General features: G+C 49.8%; 1 protein-coding gene across 6 annotated transcripts in view; it reads left to right on the top strand.

Annotated features, from left to right (window-relative positions):
- The window catches only part of garnl3 (GTPase activating Rap/RanGAP domain like 3), a 569,928-nt gene that overhangs the window by 295,473 nt on the left and 249,937 nt on the right, over window positions 1-24,518 (top strand). For all 6 annotated transcript variants that reach the window (XM_038781606.1, XM_038781608.1, XM_038781607.1 and 3 more), the window contains one exon: window positions 1,812-1,911. In XM_038781606.1, the coding sequence (XP_038637534.1) occupies window positions 1,812-1,911 (100 nt within the window). The remainder of the gene's footprint in view (window positions 1-1,811; window positions 1,912-24,518) is intronic.

Here is a 24,518-nt window from a genome sequence, read left to right as displayed (position 1 = left end):
GGCAAGGTAACTCATTGGCTGTTGAGTGCTTCAGGAGATCCTAAGGTTGTGAAAGAACTACAAACCTTGCTTTGTATCTTTCCACTTGAAGATCCAGGCTATATTCAATAATGCACCAATCCCACCTCGCTTTGCGGTAAGGCTTATTTTGTGATTGAGGTGGGGGTGAGAATTATTTGGCTGGGCCTCCCCTGAGCCACTAGGAACTGTTCCCCACCAGGGACCTGGAGTATCCCTCCCCCACCACTCCACCAAACCTTACCCCTGTGACACTGGGAATAGAATGCAGTCAAGCTCGCCTATTGCTGAAGAACTTTATCCCCCCCCCCCCGCCCCATTCCTCCATCTAATCCCCAATTGATGTGACCTTTGCCCTCACATTCCTGGCCTGCTCTTTGGGTTCTTATGCATGAAACCTCAAATACATACGGAAACCCCCCCCGTAACATGGAAACTGCAGCCTCTGCCACGCAGTTTAAATTACACTTTCACCTCTGGTGATGGAAACTTGGCCTGAGAAGCAAAAACTACCCTCTTCATCGTTTTCCTTTTAGAAGTACCCACAAAGCTCTCACTTGATTTGACATTTTAATGTTGCTTCTGTTTAGAAAACCTAGATGATGGTGAAACTTGACCTCAGTTGCTTCACTTGGGAGAGTCCAACCAGCAGCAGTCCCAGTCCGGGATAGTGGGAAGTACGGAGCACCGGCCCTGCCCCCAACAATGTACACCCCTGGGATGCTGTGAACACTTTGCTCTCACACGGCAGTGTCCGTCTGCAGTGCCACTGTGTTTCTGTTCATCGGAAGCAGTGTGAAAGCGATTAGTTTGTCAGCAGCTGTGAGTACCAACAGGGCGGGCGCTACCCACAGGATAGCTGCCAGTGCTCAGACACTCTGTAATTTCACGCTGCGTGAGTAACAATTCGGTATGACACGGTCTCTGGCCGCAAGACCGCAAGAAACTTCAGAGAGTCGTGAACACTGCCCAGTCCATCACACAAACCTACCACCCATCCACTGACTCTATCTGCACCTCCCGCCGCCTGGGGAAAGCGGGCAGCATAATCAAAGACCCCTCTCACCCGACTTACTCACTCTTCCAACTTCTTCCATCGGGCAGGAGATATAAAAGTCTGAGAACTCGTGTGAACAGACTCAAAAACAGCTTCTTCCCCGCTGTTACCAGACTCCTAAACGACCCTCTTATGGACTGACCTGATTAACACTACACCCCTGTATGCTTCACCCGATGCCGGTGTCTATGTGTTTACATTGTGTACCTTGTGTTGGGCCTATGACGTATTTTTTTTTCACGTACTAAAAGATCTGTTTGAGCTGCACACAGAAAAATACTTTTCACCGTACCTCGGTACACGTGATAGTAAACAGAATCCAAATCCAAATGAAGCGCTGCTTCGTCTGGCCCCGAAAAACGACGGGGTTCAGTCCTTTAACTAAGTCTGATGCGGCCGCCCTGAACGTGGACCACTGGAACCTTGTGTGAGAATGGGCATCAGAGGCCAAGTGGGTGGCACCATTCCTGGTGGTGTTCAGAGGAAGATTGTGTCATGATTGGAGATGGTAAGGAGAAGGGATTTGAAGTACAACATAGAAAAGGCTTTGGCTGGTTGTTGTTTCTTGCGGCCAGAGGCTGCGCGCTACCAGATTGTCACTCGCGCAGCGTTAAATTACAGAGCGCCTAAACAGTATTGGTTGTTGCTAAGGCCTCACCTACATTTCTCAGCTTCAAAAGAAACAGGTCCGTAAAACGATAAATGTTAATGCCTGTCACTGTCTCTTTATTTCCAGAACATTGACTACACACCAGGAACGTGGCACCGGACCGATGTGCATTTGGAGAACCCAGAATATCACACCAGATGGTATTTCAAGTATTTTCTAGGCAAAGGTAATGCTGCAGTTGGAGGTGGTGCCTTAATGGGTCAAACCCTGTAAAATGGCTGCCAACGAGCCTGGGTGCTTGGCAGGAGGCTTTCCAACTGGAGGACTTGCGTCTTCAGATGGCCATGGTAGCCTTTCCAGCGTGACCCTGTTAGCAAAGTGCACAGTGCCCTCTGTGTGAGAGAGAGCTTGTGTAAGCAGAGACCGGTAAATTTTTAATGTTCACAGATAGGTTGGCCTGGAGCTTCTATGCTCTGAGAACATTACGGCAGAATGTGGTGTTACGGTGCAAACACTGACTGGGTTTTACAAAGCCCCTTCCCGTAGCTGTGGAAACAGGATACAGAACTTGATGCGGTAATGAATTTGAACTTGTCACTGTCTTAGAGATTAGCTTTCCACATTAATTATTCCGCCACTGTGAGAATTGCTGAGAGACGACAATCTAATTTGCACAGATATTGAACATGCCGCTGTTGTAATGGTCCAAAATCTAGAATGTTTCTTATTGTAACCTAATAAAGAGAACTGAGAGATCCATCACTCCACACACACACACAACCCCCCCCCACAAAACCCGGTCCCATCCCCCCTCCACTTACTTTCCCGAGCTTTCCACGCTCACCATGACTGAACTCTATCTTTTAAGGCTGTAGTTATTCTGCACTCACAGTTCCAGTGCAATAACAATAGAAGTGTATGTATACAACAGGCTGTACCTTCATTACTCATGTGTGAGGAGTCATGTGCCGTGCTGGCTATTGTTAGATCAGTAAGGGCATCAGTGCCCACACTTGTGTGAGGAGAATCAATATTAAGACGATAAAATATTGAAGGGATCCAACAGACCGCATTAGCTCTTTTAAAACGGGGTTACCTATTGGTCTGTGGAGTTAAGCTACTGGCAGCATGGAATCCAAGCAATAAGAGATTGCTGCCGAGGATCTCGCCCACTCGTGTTAAGTATGATCAGGAGCCAGACAGGGGACCTGAGTGATTCTGCCATATTTCCAGAATGCTTCAGTGCCAGTTCTTGTTTTTCTCTAGCTCCTTCACAAGCTCGTGGATACCTTCCTCTGTAGCCTCTTTTACTTCTGCATGCGAGTCAGTGTCCAGCCTCCGCGCTTTCAGATCCAGCTTGCTTGGCATTCCCTCCACAATCCTCCACCCTCCCCAAACTCCCACCTCCCTCATTTCCACCTGCGCCAACTCCCCTCACCACCAACTCCCCTCACCCCAACTCCCCTTCTCCAACTACTCCCTCCCCCAACTCCCTCCCACCTTCCCTAACTACCCTCTCTCCAACTACTCCCTCTGCCAGCTCTCCCCAACTACCCACTCCAACTACCTCTTCCTCGACTGCCCCCTCCCTAATTACACCCTCTCCAACTACCCCCAAATCCTCCCCCTCCAATAGCCCTCACAACCTCCCCACCCTCTGCCCCAACGACCTCCTAACCCAACTCCCCCCACATCCCCAAACTACCTCTATCCCCAACTTCTCCCTTCCCAATTCCTCCTCCCCAACTCTCTCCACCCGCACCCAAACACACCCCCACCAACTCCCCCACCCCTACCCCAACTCCCCTCCCACCTCCCCCAAGTAACCCTTTTCCCAACTACCTGTCTTCCCAACTACCCCCTCCCTTCCCAACTACCCCTCTCCCAACACCCCCAACCTCCAACTCCTCAGCTCCGCCCTCCTCCTCTGCAACTCTCCCCTCCCCTCTCCCAACACCCCTTCCCCCTCCCACAGCTCCTCTCCACCCCACCCTCTCTCAGCTCCACCATTGGTGACAGAACTTCAATTCACCCCTCCTTGTATTCTGGAATTTTGTTCTGCAAACCCTCCCGCCCTTTCTACCCCCCCCCCCCCCTCCCCCACCCATCCCCTCCATCACCCCAAAAAAACACAGTTCATTCCAAAGCTTCGTTAAAACATACCATGCCTTCAGCCATCTCCCACTGCTCGGTAATGGGGTCTCTAAAAACACCTTGGGCAGGATTCTTCGACCCCACGCCGGGTGGGAGAATTGCCGGGGGTCAGCCTGAATCCCGCCCCCGCCCTCCTCCCAATTCTCCCGCCCCCCCCCCAAAAACCGGCATGGCGTGAGTCGCGCCGCCCGTCTCGGGGAATGGCAGGGTCTGGTGCGACTCAATGGGCACCGGGGCCACCAGAATTCTCCGGCCCGTGATGGGCCGAAGTCCCGCCCGCCTGTAGCCGGTCATGCCGCCGTAAATGAGACTACCGGCGAGACCTGGCTGCGTGGTCGGGCTCCGGGGTTACTGGGGGGTAGTGGGAGGATCTGGCCCCGGGAGGTGCCCCCACGGTGGCATGGCACGCGGTTGGGGCCCACCGATCCGCGGGCGGGCCTGTGACGTGGGGGCACTCTATTCCTTCCGCATCGGCCGCTGTGGTCCTCCGCGATGGCCGATGCAGAAGTGAATCCATGTGCGCATGCGCGGGGATGACGCCAGCATGCGCTGGAGCCCCTGCCAATGTGCCGACTCATGCCGCCCGGCGGAGGCCCTTCGGCGCCGGTTGGCGTGGTGCCAGGCCCCTACCCTGCTGGCTGGCGGGGCACCAACCACTCCGGGGCGGACCTAGCCCCTGAAGGTGCGGAGGATTCCGGCCCCAGAGTGGTTTGCGCCGCCGGGTTAGCGCATGCGTAGGAGCGCCAGCGTGTGCTGGCATCATCCCAACGCATGCGCAGGGGGTTCTTCTCCGCGCCAGCCATCGCGGACAGTTACAGCGGCCGATGCGGAGGAATAGAGTGCCCCCATGGCACAGGCCCGCCCGCAGATCAGTGGGCTCCGATCACGGGCCAGACCACCGTGGGGGCACCCCCCCCCCCGGGCCAGATCCCCCGCGCCCTCCCGAGGACCCCGGAGGCCGCCCGCAGGGCCGGGTCCTGCCGTTAAGTACTGACCTTAATGTACGCCGGCGGGATGGGCCTAAAACGGGTGGCCACTCGGCCCATCGCGGGCCGGTGATTTCGGGCAGTCCCGGGGCCCATTGCGTCGCGCCGGTCCTCGCCATCCTTCGAGGCGGGCAGTGAGATTCACATCTGGGGGATTTTTGGGGGGCCGGAGAATTTGGCGGGTGCGGAATTCACGCTGACTCTCGGCGATTCTCCGACTCCCGGGGGGGGGGGGGGGTTCGGAGAATCCCGATATAGACAGCCGGAGAATTGCTGGGTCCATGGCTATGCATGCGCACAGCGATGACCTGCAGCGGTTGCGTCATACAGAACGGCGTCGGCTGCGTTTGGACCCGGCCGGCCAAATAGTCTCCCCCTGGACCCCTCCCCCTCGCCAACCCCCCAACAGTCACCCCAGCCCACTCTCCGAAGCCCTTTGTACTGGCTGCAAGGCTCCCCCGCGACTGTGGCGGCGCTGTACACAGTCCATTGCCGCCATGCCCGGTTTCCGAAAACTCATACCACACGCGACCCGCACGGTTGTCAACGTGGCCCATGGGGAGGGGGGGGCAACTTCGGGGAGGGTCTCAGAGCGACACGTGTTGTCGCCGTTGCAACGGTGTGCAGCGCGCTCCTAGATTATACCAATTTGGATGGGGCGGAGAATGGGGAAAATGGCGCCGGCCCCGATTCTGTTGCAAACGGGGATTCTTCGCCCGATCAGGCAACAGAGAATCTCGCCCTCGGTCTCCCAAACAGAGAATCCAAGTCGAAGTCTCCAGCGGGAAATGCAGTGCGATTCCCATTGGGTGGGTTGGCACGATCGAGATCGCAGTCCTCGCACACTCCTAAATTTGTTTTTTGGGTGTGAGGGGACGTTTCCACCAACACTGAGAGGAGCGGGTTGTAAACGCGCCAGCAAGCCCGTCTGCATAGAGACCGAAGCGCCATTTTTAATGCATTCCCTTATCTCAAAGTGACAGGAAAGACCCTCTCCACCAACATTGCTGGCATTGAGGCTTCAGTGTCTTTCCACGCCCCCCTCCCCCAACCCGGCCCCTGCCCCCACCACAATCCTTGCCAGCATCAACCCCCTCTCCACTACAACCCCACCCCAGGATTGCTGGCGTCAGACCAATGTGCTGCCCTTCAGGCCCACCCACCCCCCCAATCGTCATGACAGCCGGTGGAGTTTGAATCCACTTAAATTTGGAATTCAAAAGTTAGCCTCAATAATGGTGAAGCTACCATTGAATATTGGAAAAATCCCACCTGGTTCTCTGCTGGCCTTAAGGGAAGGAAATCTGCTGTCCATATCTGGTCTGGCCTCCTGTGACTCCAGACCCACAGCAATGTGGTTGACTCCTACCTAGCCTCTGAAAAGGCCCAGCCAGCCACTCAGATCAAGGGAAAGGAGGGATAGGCAACAAAAGGTGGCTTTGTCATCAACAGCCACATCCATGAAAGAATAACAAGCAATAGGGTGAGCTATTTTCTGTGACATTGCTCGCCTCAGCCTATCCATTGCTGAAGCCCTCAACCATGTCTTCGTTACCTCTCGGCTTGACTATGCTAATACTCTCTTGGCTGGTCTCCCACATTCCAGCTTCTGTAATTCTGAAGTCAACCCAAACTGTCAGTATCCTAACTTGCACAAATCCTGTTCCACATCACCTTTGTATTCGCTGACCTCCTGGTCAAGCGATGTCTTCAATATAAAATGATAGTCCTTGTTTTTCAATCCCGCCATGGCTTCACTGTCCCCTGTCTCTGTAACCTTACCTAATCCCGCCAACCTCTGTAATACAAAGAACAAAGAACAATACAGCACAGGAACAGGCCCTTCGGCCCTCCAAGCCTGTACTGGTCACAAGTTCCCATCCTGCTGCCATTTTAGTTTAAACCCTCACCAACTGCTCAAACAATTAGCCCACCCTGGGTATCAGCCCCAGCATGCCCAGATGAAGGTATCATGGAAACAGCCAGGAAACAGTGCACATACCTGGAAAAAATGCTTGTGGTGGTTGCACACCAGGACCTGGATTCTCCCCTACCCGGAGGGGCGGGGGCTCCCGGCGTAGCGGAGTGGCACCAACCACTCCTTTGGGGGCTAGGCCCGCGGCGGAGTGGTTGGCGCCACGCCGATTGACGCCAAAACCGGCACCAATGGCCTTTGACGCCCACCGGCCGGCATCGGGGCTGGCCGGATCCCGCATGCGCCGGTGCGTCAGCTGCCGCTGACGTCACCACCGGCGCATGCGCGGTAGGGGGGTTCGCTTCCACCTCCGACATGGTGGAGGCCGTGGTGCCGGCGGAAGAAAAAGAGTGCCCCCACGGCACTGGCCTGCCCGCCGATCGGTGGGCCCCGATCGCGGGCCTGGCCACCGTGGGGGCACCCCCCGCGCCCAGGAACCCGGGGGCCCGCTCGCGCCACCAATCCCGCCGCCACCAGAGGTGGTTCAAACCTCGGCGGCAGGAGAGGCCTCCCAGCGGTGGGACTTCGGCCCATTGCAGGCCGGAGAATCGCCACAGGGGGCTCGCTGATCGGCGCGGTGCGATTCCCGCCTCCGCCAATTCCCGGGTGGCGGAGAATTCCGGCCACGGTGGGGGCGGGATTTTCGCCGGCCCCGGGTGATTCCCCGACCCTGCGGGGGGTTGGAGAATTTCGCCCCAGGTGTACATTGAAGGAGTGGGATCCTTTACTCATCACATCCTGGCTCTGGAGCATCCCTTATGGCCCAATCATTGGTCGTAGTGTCTTCGCCTCTGGAATTCACTCCATAAACCTCTGTATTTCCCTCTCCTCCTTCAAGACACTCCTTAAAATCTGCCTCTTTGACCAAGCTTTTGGTCATCAGCCCTAACATCTCCTCGAGGACTTCGATATCAAAATGTGCTTCATAAAAAAGCTGTCAGGTGCCTTGGGAGGTGCCTTGGGCTGTGAAAGACACCATTGTTGTAATAGTTTGTGATCAAACAGCTCTGCAGGTGATTAGTTTGCAGGCATTAACGCACACATTCAAACCAACAGTTAATGCTTGGCAAAATATGACAAGTATCTGAATAATGAATTTTATTGATGGCGGACTCAAAACTGATTTTGAAACCAAAGTGCTTTTGATCACTGATGCTTTGACAAAGTTTCACTCAGATACTGAAACCTTGCAGTCTGTATTTGCATTTTAAGCATGCCACCACAGAAGACGCCCCAAATTTAAAGGTCGACTTTTCAATGTAATTTCCTTCTTAATAGAATCTGCTATTCTCGTAGATGGGCCATTCTAAAGGTTGGGGTGGGCAGCCCCCATTCTATTCTGAGTTTCCAAAGATTTTCAGCTTGATCTTTACAAAGCAAGGATTCCTATTTTGATTGCAGCCTTTAATAAAATCGGTGTCCACACCCCCACTCCTTTTGATTACTTTTAGCATGTTGCTTTATCTGTAACGTATCTTTGTGACTGTACTGAAATCTGGGGAGTTTTTCTCCAATTTCAGAGCGGTCTTGTTGCACAACTTTTTTTTAACCATATCTGTGGCAATGAGAAATTTCTTTGTCCTGTGTTATCCGTGGAAACTAGTAGTCCCAAATTTTCCGGTTCCGCCTGCCGCGGGAATTGTCATGGGCAAGATGGAGAATCCGACGGGCAAGCAACAGGCTTATTGGCCTCGGGCGGGAATGTCCAATCTGAATGAGGCGCGTCTGGATAATCCCGCCTGAGACATCTCGCAGAGATGCGAATATCAATGTTATGTTAATTGTATTGTTAAGGTGAAGGATACACAGGTGGAGGGTATTGATTCAATAAGTGCCTGAAGCACATATAAAAAAGGCCTGCTGGGACATTGGATTGGTAGGTGGCAAGGAGGCAAAGACATGTAATACTGCATTCTGTAAATAAATCTGCAAACAAGAGAAGGATTTGGATCTGGATTTGTACTTGATCATTTGGCTTGGGATCATTTTAGCATTGAACAGTGGTCGGCGGGAATTGACACGTGTGATGAACATAAGAAATTGTCATTTGTATTTTTGCCGTAATATTATTAAAAGCGAGGTTAAAATGCTTACAGATTGTATGTTTGGCAGAACTGTGATTAAAAGCCATTTTACCTGATTGTAGATTGTAGTCTGCATGTTTCATGGGTTTCCTCCGGGTGCTCCAGTTTCCTCCCACAAGTCCCAAAAGACGTGCTTGTTAGGTGAATTGGACATTCAGAATTCTCCCCCAGTGTGACGACTAGGGGATTTTAACAGTAACTTCATTGCAGTGTTAATGTAAGCCTACGTGTGATACGAATAAAGATTATTATTATTATTAAGTTCAGCAGAAAGTTTTCAGCTTGGTCCTAAAACGCTGTTGTCTCTCCAAGGACTCTGCACCAAAATAAGCAAGTAAAACCTAGTTGTTAATTTTAGACGTAAGTGGTACTTGAAATATATAGGGTTGCTATTTGGGATGTAAAGGCAGGTTTCAGGAAGCAAGTTAAAATGTTGTACCTGTTAACTGTAAAGCTATGTGTTGCTAATGTGATTAATACTGTGTTCAAATTAAAATTTGTATTTAACAAGAAAGCTGTCAACTGGTCAGTGTTATCACTCCTGTGGTGTAGGGACATTTCCGCACAGTTTCACCAAATACAATAGTTGGGTTCATGTCTGGGATCTTAACGAAAATTGGGGTTCTGGACCAACCCATAACACAGCCTCGAATTGTTTTTATCTTTCTCTCTCTCACGCGCGAACCTTGGGCTGGATTCTCCGTTTTTGGGATTAAATCTCCACGCCATTGTGGAAAGGGTGGTCCTATCCGCCAGGAAAACTGGCATCAAAAGGCCACAGATTCCCAGCCTTGCAGGGGGCTAAGCAGGCAGCTGATTTGAGCTCGCAGCTGCCGATACGTCCCTCCCCCGCACGTCTGTGCATACGCACAGCGGCAGCCTCCAGCGGCTGCACCGTTCTCATGGCGGACACAGCCCATTGACCTGGACCGCCGAAATAGTGCCCCCAATCGGCCACTCGCCCGAACCGGATCACCCGCACACATAGCCCCCAGTCCCGAATGAGGCCCCCCTGCACTCTGATCGGCCCACCCCCAACTGTCGCAGCCGTGGATTGAGTCCGCTGCCGCCTTGTGAGTTTCCTGAATGGCAGGATCGCATTAGAAATACGCCGTCGGGAATTTGGCCGGTCGGGGACGGAGAATCACGGGCCGGGCCTCAGGCAATGGCCTGAGGCGGTGGATACTCGGCGCAGTGTACTTCTCAAGTACACTGCTTTTCAGAAGGGGGGGGGGGGGGGGGGGGGGAATTGCAGAACCGGCGCCGGCCCCGATTTCGTCTGGGAAAATGGATTCTCCGCCCCGTCGCCGAACGCGATTTTGACGTCGGGGTGCGGAGAATCCAGCCCGCTTATCTGTGAAGGAGTAGTGACCACATGAATTAACATATTCTCAAATGAGATTAGTATTGTCTCTGTGGCCTAGTAAAAATAAATTTAAAAAAAAGACAAACCTGCCTTGAGTCAGTAAAAATGGCAATAACTAAATTCGGTACGAAAACCCTGCAAAACAAAGACAGCTGAAGCGTCTAATAATATAGCAGCCAATTCCGGATGACATGGCTGCCGCCTGGCTCACATTCATGTCATGACTCATAACCTGGTGATACTTTATGGAATTTGTGCCATTTTGAAAAAAAAAGAACTCTTGCATGTCAAACTAATCTGTAGGTTGTGAAAATGCTCAGCGTCCCATCTGTTTTTATCCCCACTAAAACATATGTGCAGTTCGTGTCACACCGAAAGAATTACCACAGGCATCCTATAATTTAATTATTGATTTGCTTTACACTTGCATAAAAATGTATTTAGCATTTCCCCAAAGATGTTAACTCTAATCTGAGCACACTAAAATGATTAATTATCAATATACACAATATCTGTTTTTTAATAGTGCTGTGAGCATCATTGATACGGGCGAGTTAGATTTCATTTCACTGAAGAAAGATGTAAAAATAAATCACGTTGCCCTGTGGTAGCATTGCTTCAGAATATTATTTTGCCAAGAGAGCAGAAGGAGGAAAAAGGCAGCAACGGTGTGAGACTGCCCCAACACACGCTGTTTCCCAGCACAGCCTCGTGTAACAAAAAGCTGGAGGAAGAGGCATCCAGACTCCAAACGTTAGCTCCCTCTCCTCTACCTCTTCCCCATCATTTTCTGCCGTTGTTTCAAATTCCAGCGTCCGCGGTAATTGGCTTTTCTATCGCGCATCCCTCCTTGTCTCATGCTGACGTCATGCTTCAAAGCCTTAGTTAAAAAAGCATCCGAGCACCAAAAATAACCTCGGACTCCAACCCGTGCAAAAATAGCTTCTGGTGTTTTCTTAAAATGTCCAAAACTGGAAAGGTCTACAGCAGCGGGGTTCCATGATGGAGCTTTGAAATGTTTAGAGCCACCGTCAACAAATTGCATCAACGTGCAGTGCCTTTGGCCTCCTGAAGTATCCCGAAGCACCGCCACAGAAGCGGGAATGGGACAATAAAAATTTGGCACCCCGCCAAAGATGTCAAGACTGCTCAACGGAAGCTTAGTCCCAGAGGTAGGTTTTAAAGAATAGTCTTACCTGAGGAGAGATCAGGATCTTGATGGTTGAGGGCAGAGCAGCAGTAAAGTGCTGAAGGAACAGGTGGATGTGCAAGTGCCTGAGGTTGGAGGCACACACAATTCTCCTAGGCCGAGAGAAGGAGCGGGGGAACGGGGAGTGCAGTCATAGAGGGATGACGATGAAAATTTATCGATGCATTGTTAGATTGGGAGCCAGTGTAGGTCAGTGAGCACAGGGGTGATGGGTGGGCCAAACCTGCTGTAGGTTAGATACAGGGAGCAGAGATTTTGGATGCGGTTAAGTTTATGGAGAATGGAAGAGAAAGGTTGGCCAGAGAGCACCTTGAGGGAAGGAAATCATGTGCAAGCTTTCCAGTACGAATCGGGTTGAGGCAGAGACTGAGGTGGAGAACATCAATGAGTTGGGATTTGTTGGTGTTGGTGAGGGAGAGGATTCAAATCTCAGCTCAGGATCAGATAGGATGCCAAGGTCGAGAACAGTCTAGTTCAGCTTGAAGCAGTGACCAATAAGTGGGACAGAATCGATGGCTAAGGAAGGGAGTTTGTGGCACGATCCAGAGACAATGGCTTTGATCTTCTCTGCGGTTAACTTGAGGATATTTGGGCCCATCCAGGATTGGACACCACACGGTTTGACAACACGGGCAGTGGAAATGGTGAGGGAGTTGGTGGTGAAGTAGAGCTGGGTGCCGCCAGGAGAGATACGGCACCTTGCATCATCAGAAGTGCACCATCACCTTGAACACTGGAGCCATTCATAGAGAAGGTTCATCACTACCTTATCAGCAACTAGAGATGCAACAATGTGGCCTTGGCAGTTACACCCATATCCTGAGAAAGTTTGAGAGTGAAGGATAGCATGGGAGAGGGACAGCACCATCAGTTTGCATTGAAAGCAAGTGGTACTTAATGGTACATGATCAGTGCTGGTTCTATTCCATGAAAAACATGCTAAGCTTTTGATGTAATTTCTGGGGCAATCCAACTTCTGGGCTTTGAAAAGTGAAGAGCTGTTGTTAATCAAGCTCTTTGTCCTTTGTATGTTCTGCAAGTTCCATGTGTTGGTAGGCAACAGAGTACCGACAGAGTACCCTTTGTCGTCCAGTACTTCCCCGGAGCAGAGAAACTACGACATCTTCTTTGCAGCCTTCAACACATCATCGGTGAAGATGAACATCTTGCCAAGGCCATCCCCACATCCCCACTACTTGCCTTCAAACAACCGCGCAACCTCAAACAGACCATTGTTTGCAGCAAACTACCCAGCCTTCAGGAGAACAGCGGCCACGACACCACACAACCCTGCCATGGAAACCTCTGCAAGAAGTGCCAAATCATCGACATAGGGACCGCCATTACATATGAGAACATCACCCACCAGGTACGCGGTACATACTCGTGCAACTCGGCCATCGGTGTCTACCCCATACGCTGCAGGAAAGGATGTCCCGAGGCATGGTACATTGGCGAGACCATGCAGACGCTGCAACAACGGATGAAGAGACATCACGTGACAATCGCCAGGCAGGAATGTTCCCTTCCGGTCGGGGAACACTTCAGCAGTCAAGGACATTCAGCCCTTCAGTCAAGGGCATTCGGGTAAGCGGCTTGAGATATTTCACACCTCTTTAACCTGTGATTATCCCTCTCTCCAGTCGCTCCGTCTGGACCTGTAAAAACTTAATTACCTGCAAAGACTCGCATTCAAAGTATCATCCTACGTCATTGACTTTGTCTACATATATGACAGCAAATTACTGCGGATGCTGGAATCTGAAACGAAAGGGAAAATGCTGGAAAATCTCAGCAAGTCTGGCAGCATCTGTAGGGAGAGAAGAGAACTAAAGTTGACTCTTTGTCAAAGTCATCGGACTCGAAACGTTAGCTCTTTTCTCTCCCTACAGATGCTACCAGACTTGCTGAGATTTTCCAGCATTTTCCCTTTCGTTGTCTATATATATGTTCTGGGATCCACCTCTTCATTCACCTGAGGAAGGAGCTGCGCTGCAAAAGCGAGTGATTCGAAACAAACCTGTCGGACTTTAACCTGGTGTTGTAAGACTTCTTACTGTGCCCACCCCAGTCCAACGCCAGCATCTCCACATCTTTGTTAGGCAATGGGACAGGTCAGGGCAGTAAGGTGAGGGCGCTGGGGCCATTTTAGCTTCCCCTAGCTGATAGCGTCAGAAGTGGTTTTCTGATGTATGAAAGTATAGGAACAGCAGCAACGTTGGGGCAGGACATATTGTTTCCTTATTGAACACTTGGGAGAAGAGTACATTAGAAAAACATGCATCGTCTGTAAACCCTTGTGTTTAGAATAATCTGATCACTTGACCTCGGTGGGTATTTCCCATTAATAAGCTCTGTTGCCTGTGTGAGACGCTCAAAGATGGTCGAGCCCTCACTGCCGCTGGGTCAAGACTCTGAAACTTCCTCCCTAACAGCACGGTGGGTGTACCTACACCACATGGACTGCAACGGTTCAAGAAGGAAACTCACCGCCAGTTATTATTATTATTTCTCGAGGACAATTAGGGATGGGCAATGAATGCTGGCCCAGCCGGTGAATCCCACCGCCTGTGAACGAATAAAACAAGGCTCCTTTTCTTCAATGATAAACTCTTGTAGGTGCCAGTCAAAGGGTGATCACAATATTCCTCTTCTGTACTATTTAGTTTCTTCAATTTGCTGCTGGTGTCATTCCCGACATCAGTCAGTGATCAATGTCAAAACTATAATTCCCAGATCACTGCCGTGTCACTCAGGAAGTGCATCATTCCATCCATTTGGCCAAAAGAAAACCTGCCGCGATATGTTGAGGTGATACGTGTTAAGCCCACCCTATCGTCCATGGGCACTGTTTCAGTGTCTTATCGGGGTCCCCGCATCCGCTGTCACTCACCCCCCTTTGCAGACTCTGAGCTCACAGCTGATCTTGTTGCTGGCTGCTCGCCAGTAATCTTCTCACTTTGCCGGTGTCAAAACGCTTTTGTGTAAAATTATTTACAGCTTCTCCTTTACAGGTGACAGAGGTCAGGCACATAAACTGCTGGCTGAAAACTCCAGAGCCCAAAGTACAGACTGCTGCTCAGGGGAAGTGTTAATTAACAATTCAAGTCACAGATTTGCAACCGCTCACACATTAGGCATTTTGAAGGTGCGTCGCTGCTTGTCCCGGAGTGAGTAATGTGTGTACTTACCTTGGCATGTCCTCCAGAGACCAGAGAACATCTTCCTCATTGTCTTCCTAACACTGGGAATCTATCAACTCCTGGATCCTGCTTGCATTTTACCAGCTGAGCAATGAAAGGATTTGAATCTTTGTTGCAAGCTGTGAACCACCCAAGATCTCTATCGGACTGTACGTGTCGGGGCTTTCAGTGAACAGGGATGTTTAATTAGAAAGATGGCACTGTAAAGGAGACTAGAACTAGCCGACATCATCACAACTACTTGGGTCATTCGAGGTGATGACAGCATGAATCATGTTATGTAAGGAGTTTGGCACCTTGACATATTAGCTAGTGTCATTCCAGATAAGGGGCGAGATTCTCCGTTCCTGAGACTAAGTGTTGACGCTGGGGCAGGATTCGTGGACTTTCACGGCATCAAAACCGGCGGCGAACCTAGATCGATTCAGCAACTGTGGAGGGGCTAGCACCGGCACCACAATCAATGCCAATGAGAAACGGTGCGAGATTCACCGGGTCCGTGATTGACACGTGAGAGACTGACGAGTTGCAGCCACACATATACGCATTACACTCCCCACACGCACTCATCCAGCCAACAGATTGGCACTGGTTGTGCTGGAGTGCACCCATCCAGCTGGTGGGTCGGCTGGGGCCAGAGGGCACCGGGGGAGGTGACCTGTGGGGACGCCTATACCACTCGTGGCCCTAACTTCACAGTGGCTCAGCGGCATGTGCAGCTGCATGGCTGCCTTGCCGGTTGTGGCAATGGTGTTCCGTGCCCATTCACTCCGGCCCCACAGTCCACCTCCTGGCCATCCCCCGATTACCCCCCCCCCCCCCTCCCCCCAGCCCTGACAGAAGCCCCCAGCCAGCAGCACAACTGTCAGCAAACGATGCCGATCATGGACACTTTCCTTAACCCCCCTCTCTCTCCCTCAGCAGCCACCTCGCTGGTTTCACGATTTTTAAAAGCACAGGTGAACCGCGCCGTTGGCAACTCGGCCCATCGGAGGCGGAGGCCACGGCGAAGACTGGGTCGGGCTCGCTAATCACATGCAAACAGTGTTTACTGTATGTGCATTCTGGAACACATTAACATCGCTGTCGAGGTGACGGAAAATTCGGATTTAGCGGCAAATCGCCTCCCGCTGCAATTTTTGTGTCGGAACCTATTTTCTGCCCAGTCCTGTTTCGGGATTTTGGCATGAGCCAACGGAGAATCCTCTCCACGGAGTCAGACCTTAATGCACTTTAAGCATTGTTTAGTTTTAATTTACTTGGTGAGTTGATCACACCCAGTGCTGGAGAGGCCTGCTGCAATGTTATTCAACAGCCAAGTAGAATTCTGTAGCAGGTTTAACAATGGTGTCCAACACAGATATGTTGCAGGAATGTGGCACATTACATTACAAGCTAATCTTTTATTAGCTCAGAGGGAGCTAGATAGAATCAGATCAGGTGGTCGCAGCTTTGCTGATGCTGAGGAGAGGGTGTGCCAGCAGGATAGAGCAGAGCTGTTTGATCTTTCCTGGACTCCCTGTCGATGAATCAATCCTTCACTCAGCTCGCTGTGCTGACAGCTTCTTGCTATTACTTGGCCGCTCCATGTTGTGAGTGAGAGGGGACTTGTGCAGAATTCCTGCTACTTTCCCAAGGGCACACGTGGGCACAATGCTCTTTCCGGGTCTGCAAGGATGTAGTGGGAGGGATCGGGCAGTTTTCCAATTGTATGTAAGGGTATGGTGGAGTGGTGATGGAGAGGTGATGGTGCGGTGCTTCTGTGATGATGACAGGGTGATGGTTTGGCGGTGATGTGGCAATGGAGCGGTGATGGTGTGCTTGTTGTGAGGTGATGGTGTGGCGGTGTTGTGGTGATGGTGTGCTGGTTGTGAGGTGATGGTTTGGCGATGTTGTGGTGATGGTGTGCTGGTTGTGAGGTGATGGTGTGGCGGTGTTGTGGTGATGGAGCAGTGGTGGTGTTGTGGTGATGGTGTCGTGGTATTGTGGTGATGGAGCAGTGGTGGTGTTGTGGTGATGGTGTGGCGGTGTTGTGGTGATGGAGCAGTGGTGGTGTTGTGGTGATGGTGTGGTGGTGATGTGGCAGTGGAGCGGTGATGGTGTGCTGGTTGTGTGGTGATGGCATAGTGATAGTTTGGTGGTCTTGTGGTGATGGAGCAGTGATGGTGTGGTGGTTATATGGTGATGGCATGGTGGTGATGGTGCGGTGATTATGTGGTAATGGCATAGTGAAGGTGTGGTGATGGAGTGGTGATGGAGCAGTGATGGTGTGGTGGTTATATGGTGATGGTTGGTGATTTTGTGGTGGTGGTTGTGGTGATGGCATGGTGGTGATGGTGTGGTGATGGAGTGATGATGGTGATGGTGTGGTAATGGAGCAGTGACGGTGATTATGTGGTGATGCTGTGGTGACAGAGTAGTGATGGTGATTATGTGATGACAGTGATGAAATGGTGATGGTGTGGTGATGGAATGGTGATGTGGTGAGGGTGTGGTGAGACTGTGGTTGTTGAGTGGTGATGGAGCGATGGTGATGATGTGGTGATGGGATGGTGATGGTGCGGTGATGGTGTGTTGATGGAGTGGTCGTGGTTTGGGAATGGTGTGGTGATAGTGTGGGAATGGTGTGGGAATGGTGTGGTGATAGTGTGGGAATGGTGTGGTGATGGTGTGGGAATGGTGTGGTGGTGTGGGAATGGTGTGGTGATGGTGTGGGAATGGTGTGGTGGTGTGGGAATGGTGTGGTGATGGTGTGGTGATGGTGTAGTGATAGTGTGGGAATGGTGTGGTGATGGTGTGGTGATAGTGTGGGAATGGTGTGGTGATGGTGTGGCGATGGTATGGGAATGGTGTGGTGATGGTGTGGGAATGGTATGGTGGTGTGTGGGAATGGTATGATGGTGGTGTGGGAATGGTGTGGTGGTGTGGGAATGGTGTGGTGATGGTGTGGGAATGGTGTGGTGATGGTGTGGGAATGGTATGGTGGTGTGTGGGAATGGTATGATGGTGGTGTGGGAATGGTGTGGTGGTGTGGGAATGGTGTGGTGATGGTGTGGGAATGGTGTGGTGATGGTGTGGCGATGGTGTGGTGATGGTGTGGGAATGGTGGGGTGATGGTGTGGGAATGGTATGGTGGTGTGTGGGAATGGTATGATGGTGGTGTGGGAATGGTGTGGTGGTGTGGGAATGGTGTGGTGATGGTGTGGGAATGGTGTGGTGGTGTGGGAATGGTGTGGTGATGGTGTGGCGATGGTGTGGGAATGGTGTGGTGATGGTGTGGGAATGGTGTGGTGGTGTGTGGGAATGGTATGATGGTGTGGGAATGGTATGGTGGTGTGTGGGAATGGTATGATGGTGTGGGAATGGTATGGTGGTGTGTGGGAATGGTATGATGGTGGTGTGGGAATGGTGTGGTGGTGTGTGGGAATGGTGTGGTGATGGTTGGGCCATAAGAATTGTTTCTTGAAGGTGGATGAGTTCAAACCATCGAATTATGAAATTGAATACAATAACCGTGGTAGCTTGTGGACCTGAACAAAATGACCACAAAAGCTTCTGGGTGATTATAATAACCTATCTGATTAACTAATGTGTTTGGAGAAGGGAAGCTGCCATTCCGGTCACCTTGCCACTTCTGGTTGAATGTATTCTTGAAGGTTTCATTATATGAAGAGTACCGGCAGAGTAACCCAGGAGAAGAATCACAGGACCATTAAAGAGCAGAGTGTTATTCATTGATTTTGAATACTTTGATTAGTTGTGGAAGTAATAGATGTGGGGAAAATATTTGCTTGACTGAGTGTTACAAGTACATGAAAAACACATCCTCTTTTTTTGGGGGGAATGCTCCCATGATTTTCCTCTGGGTTTGCTCGCAGCAATGTCCTGGGCATTAATCCTCTGGAGACTCCAGGGCAATAATGGAGGGCTGGCAACCCCATGACTCCTACCTGACCTGGCCTATGCCAGATAGTTGATCATGAGCATCCTCAGACGCACCTGACAATCCCTTGGTTGTAAAACTACCACTTTTGAAACTCCCCCAGTATAGAACAAATAAAGAAGATTGAAAGTGTGAATGGATGGACTTCATGATTCAAACTATTGTTATTGTGGCAATTATTATTACGAAAATTGAAAACTAATAAAACCAAGATTTGTTTAGAAACTGCAGACCTATTGTAAAAGATCTTACTTTAAATACAATTTATCTCCCAATATGAATTGTTCCCATTAACATTTAATATTAACAATGTGGCACAGTGGTTAACACTGCTGCCTCACAGCGCTAGGGAACCTGGGTTCATAGAATCATGGAATTTACAGTGCAGAAGGAGGCCATTTGGCCCATTGAGTCTGCACCGGCCCTTGGAAAGAGCACTCTACCTAGGATCATGCCTCCACCCTATCCCTGTAAACCCAGTAACCCAAACTAACCTTTTGGACAGTAAGGGACATTCAGCATGGCCAATCCACCTCACCTTCACATCTTTGGACTGTGGGAGGAAACCGGAGCACCCGGAGGAAACCCACGCAGACATGGGAAGAAAGTGCAAACAGATAGTCACCCGAGGCCAGATCCCTGGTGCTGTGAGGCAGCAGTGCTAACCACTGTGCTACCGTGCTGCTCCCGGTTCAATTCCGGCCTTGGGTGACTGTGCGGAGTTTGCACTTTCTCCCCGTGTGCATGTGGGTTTCCTCTGGGTGCTCCGGTTTCCTCCCACAGTCCAAATTTGTGCAGGTTACATAGGTTGACGATGCTAAGTTACTCCTTAGTGTCCAGGGATGTGCAGGTTAGGTTACGGGGTTATGGGGATAGGGCAGGGTGTGTGGAGAGTGGACCTAGGAAGGGTGCTCTTTCGAAGGGTTGGTGCAGACTCGATGGGCCAAATGGCCTTCTTCTGCACTGTGATGATTCTATTATTCTATGAATGTTGAAAGGCACAATGCTGCTTTTTAGCTGTGTTTCTGTGTGTTGTACACTAAGGTCCTTGTTTAGAAAATGTCAACAGTACTTTACTCAGATGAACCAAAATCTCTGTAAGCATCTCCAGCCCTCCAATCCTCAGTATGATGCACTCCTCCATTTTTTCTCCAGCTCTCTTGTTGGTTCCCCAATTTTAATTGATGTCCTTGCCTTCAGCTGCTTGGATCCTAGACTCTGGAATTCCCTCCCAAAGTCTCCCTGTCTTTCTGTCTCTCTCTCTCTCCTCAGTGACAGCATCACCCTGAACTCTGCCATAACTCAGACAAGATTCCATTTACCCATCACCCCTGTGTTCACAGACTAACATGCCCTCTTTTAGTCTGGCCATGTCTCAATGTTAAGCTTCTCTATTCTTGTTTTCACAGCCCTCCAGGATCTGGCCCCTCCCTATCTCTAAAAGCTCCTCGCAGCTCTATAACCCGTTGCAACCTCTGCATTCCATCAACTCTGGCCTCATGTGCATCCCCGATTACCATAATTCAGCCATTGGGTCATCAGCTGCCACAACCCTCAACTCTGGACTTTTTGCTTCCCAAACCTCTCTGCTTCCCTAAGCTCCTCGCCTTTCAGATTCTCTGTCTTTGATCAAACTCTTCTCATGTCCTAATATCCCCTGTGTGTCTCTGTGCCCAATTTTGTTTGATAGCACTCCGGTGAAGTACCTTGAAATGCTGTGCTGCATTAACGTGCTATATAAATGCAAGTGATTGCTGTTGCGGCGCTTAGAGTCGCAGTTGTCTATTTATCTAAATATGTGTTTTACACTACCGGTCGATTTTATTTGTGATGCCAGACGTCATGGTGTGGCTACTTTGCACTCTTCAATAGATCTGGGAACTGTTGTGCTTTTAATGAAATAATACAGCCTTCAACCTCAGAACTAACCTTCTTAGCAACGCACCTTAGCAACAGCCCATAGTTGACCATGTGACATTTGTTTTTGCTTCTGATTATATGTTGAGAATGGGAAAAGGCCACCAGGCAACTTGTATGCTCACTCTGTTCCTGAATACATCAACCCTTGCCAGTACCTTGGGAGAAGCACTCAAAAGCTGACCAGTAACCCATTCAAGAGCCCTCGGCCAAAAATCCTACCTTCCCCTTCATAGGAGGTCCGTCAGATTCCAGACCCATTCATTATTATCCCTGGCAGTTGACTCTAAACTTTTCATGGGCTGTGGTTGTCACTTAAAATCTAAAAATTAAAGTGGAGAATCACGACTGCAATATTATCTCGGTGGGTTTTTGTCAAACTGTTGTGTGAATGGCGATGTTAACCCATTCAGAGTAATATGCCAACATGTTTACGGGATCATATTGGACAGTGGAACAGCAGATCGAGTCGCAATGTGTTGCTGGAGTGTGGGATGGATAGGAAATTTCAGAATGAGAAAATGTTGCGCTGTGTTTTAAATCAGTATAGCCACAGATGTGTGGGAAATGTAGCTCTTGGGGCTGCTCTCACAACGGACTCGTGGATTTTACGTGGCTGTGTCCATCGTTTCCATAGAATCCATAGAATGCATGAAATCCCTACGGTGTAGAAGGAGACCATTCAGCCCATTGAGTCAACACCGACCCTTTGGAACAGCATCAGACTTAGGACCACTCCCCCCACCCCCCCACTCCCATCCACCTAACCTGCACATCTTTGGACACTATGGGGCAATTTAGCATGGCCAATCCACCCAACCTGTACATCTTTGGACTGTGGGGGGAAACCGGAGCACCCGGAGGAAACCCACGCACACAGGGGGAGAACATGCAAACTCCACACAGGCAGTCACCCAAGGGCGGAATTGAACCCGTGTCCCTGGTGCTGTGAGGCAGCTGTGCTAACCACTCCTTCCAGGTTACGGCTGTGGCAGATAGTGATAGAAATGGCAGTGAAAGGAGACTTGGATGATTGCAGTGTGACACCGTGATTATTTGATTAGACAAGGAGTTGACAATAATTGGTGTCTGTCAAACAACTCTCAAAATATTAGGTGAAAGTCAAGCATGGTGCTTTGACTTTTTTTTTCATTTTTCGTGAAATGGCTTTTCTTATTTTTCTTTTATCTTATATTGATTCATCATTGGGCCTTCGATTCATTGCATTTCATGCACTGATTTGACCCACCAAGGGTGCGGCCCAATAGCCAACACAGTGTCCCAGAGTTGAGTGCACACTGCCCCGATGCTACAAATAAACCGTTCCCCAGTGGCGAGGTAACATGTACAGACGGACAAAAAGTTGGGGAGTTTCTGATGGGCAGGAGTAACTCTAGGATCTGGCAGGAGGAGGATGTGGGGTCTCTACACATACAGGAGGCATGGGATTGAAGGCTGTGCAGTCCAATCGCTGCCTCCAACACGGCCTGTAAAATGGTGAGCGTCTGTGGTCATTTTTGGGCGCCTTCACTAATGCCGTTTCAATACCCCAACCTCTATACCCCGCTCAACAACGCTTCTCCCTCCCCAGGTGAACAACGCTTTCTTTCCCCTGCTCAACCACACCCCAGCCACTCCCTCCTCTCCCCCACCCACCGACCCACCCCCTATCATTTTCACCCTGGTGTCACACCAAGGTTGAACCATTAAAATGGAGTCACAGTGGGAAAAGATTGTGAAGCACTGATCAATTTATGCTCTCCCACCTGTGAAGAGTGCTATACTGTATAGCAACTGCGCTAACCCAGGTCGCGTATGGTATGATTTGAGAAATAATTTGACGAGTTCTAAGTTACCTCACATGTCTGTCGGACGTCCTTGAGTACTCAGAATCGAATAATGTATTATTGTAAATAGAACCTCCATTAACGCTTAGAACTCTAAAGAATCTAGGTTGTGGGTGAGGATCGTTTTGTGCTTTACTGGTAAGAGTGAGGGGGGAATCAGAGTGAAGGCCTTCAAACTGTCCCTTCCAGGCGATGGACTGAAATGTGGCTTTGTCAGAATTCTGAGGAAAGGTGCCCGAGAGTCTCCTCTCAGCGGCAGAGAAGGTTACGGCCAAGAGCAAAGTTGGAAATTAATGTGTGTTCAGAGAAAAGGTGGATTTATCCCTGGTTACCGCCACTTGACTTGGCCGACAATTTGGGAAATTCTAGAACACGTAAGGCATTACCAGTACGCAATCACGTCAAGTTGGCAGTTAGGCCATGGGATCCCGTAATAAAGGATGGAAATTAATGAACACTTTTAGATTAGAGTGGGTGAATTAGGAAGAATCAGCAGAGTTTTGTAAAGGGTAAGTCACCCCTGCTTAATTAAAAAAAAAAAATTTAGAGTGCCCAATTAATTTTTTTCCAATTAAGGGCCAATTTAGCGTGGCCAATCCACCTATCCTGCACATCTTTGGGTTGTGAGGGCGAAACCCACGCAAACACGGGGAGAATGTGCAAACTCCACACGGGCAGTGACCCAGAGCCGGGATCGAACCTGGGACCTCGGCGCCGTGAGGCAGCAGTGCTAACCACAGAGCCACCGTGCTGCCGCACCCCTGCTTAATCTAACAGAAAGTTTTGAGCAGAGCGCAGACTGAATAATGCAGTGCAGTGGGAGTTGGAGTTACAGATTTTCAGAAGGTGTCTTATATGCTGCCACGAAAGAGACAAAGATTGAATTAGGATGGTAACAGAGAGAGAGAGAGCGGAGCTACAGAGTGCAGGAGAGAACAGGTAAAGAAATGTGAAGTGTACATATTTTTGGAAAAAGAGGGACCTACACTAAACTGCCCAATTCTTATCAGAGTGGGAACACAGAGATCCTTAATAATCTGGAAGTCAGTTGAAAAGGCCAAAGAAAAGGGCAAGTTGGTTTGTGAAATTTACATTGAGAGGCAATGAATATAAAAGCAAGGAAGTTACAAAGTAGAATCATAGACGGGTTACAGCACCGAAGGAGGCCATTCAGCCTGTCGTATCCATGCCGGCCCTCTACAAGAGCAAATCAGCTAGCCGCAGTCCTGCACCTTTTTCCTTGCAGTCACGGCTAACTTTGACAAGGCAGCTTAGACCATAAGCAGAGAGCTGCGAGGTTCAGCAGGTGCCATTACGGGATAGATACAGGGAAAATTCTCAAGAATGATGCCAGGAACAAGAGATAGTGTTTAACAATAAAGGCTTGAAAGACCTTCATCTTTTTTTAAACGGGGGGGGGGGGGGGGGGGGGGGGATTGGGATCGGACCTAATGGAGGTTTTGAGAGGACTAATAATGAAAGCTTGTTTTCACCGAATGATTGAACAAGGGGCATAGACCCAGGCGCATTGTCAATGAAGTCATGCTTCTGATTCAGCTGGGATAGAAAAGCCATAAATCTGTGTTTAACTTGTCTTGTTATTTGTGAGTGGTATGAATTCAAATCATCGAGCTTCAGGCTGTAGGGCATTGTAAATTGTTGCCCATTAGAAGCAGTTTTGTTTTAAAAGCAGATGTGCTCAGCAGTTTGGAGCAGTCTATGGTTGTGTGAGCATTGCATATTAGCAACATCTATCTTGCCTTGCATAGCAAAGCTTTCATTATGCAGTCCAAAGTAGCGAGCAAACTCCTCTCGGTAGCAGCCTTGTCTAAATTATCACATCGGATCCGAAAGCGGCAGCATTGTCTCATGTATCATTTTCTCACTACAGATTTTATTTATTGCAAATAATTATCTGTGTGTCTTTCCCTGATAACAGCGATCAATGCAACAATTTATTGGCAAAAAATAATCTTTTTAATACTCTTCTTATACCAGTCAATGAACATGCATTTTCTTGCAACCTAATGCTTGTAATTGACATTGATTCCGCTGATCTTTTTACCCAGTACAAGTGCTGGCAGAAGATCTGTGTGCTGATAATATTCAGAAAGAATCAAATTCCGTATCCAACTGTACATAATTTTT

The sequence above is a fragment of the Scyliorhinus canicula genome, chromosome 21, assembly GCF_902713615.1.
Source record: "Scyliorhinus canicula chromosome 21, sScyCan1.1, whole genome shotgun sequence".
Taxonomy (NCBI): Eukaryota; Metazoa; Chordata; class Chondrichthyes; order Carcharhiniformes; family Scyliorhinidae; genus Scyliorhinus; species Scyliorhinus canicula.
The sequence above is the reverse complement of the archived record's forward strand: the minus strand, read 5'-3'. Positions and strand labels throughout refer to the sequence as shown.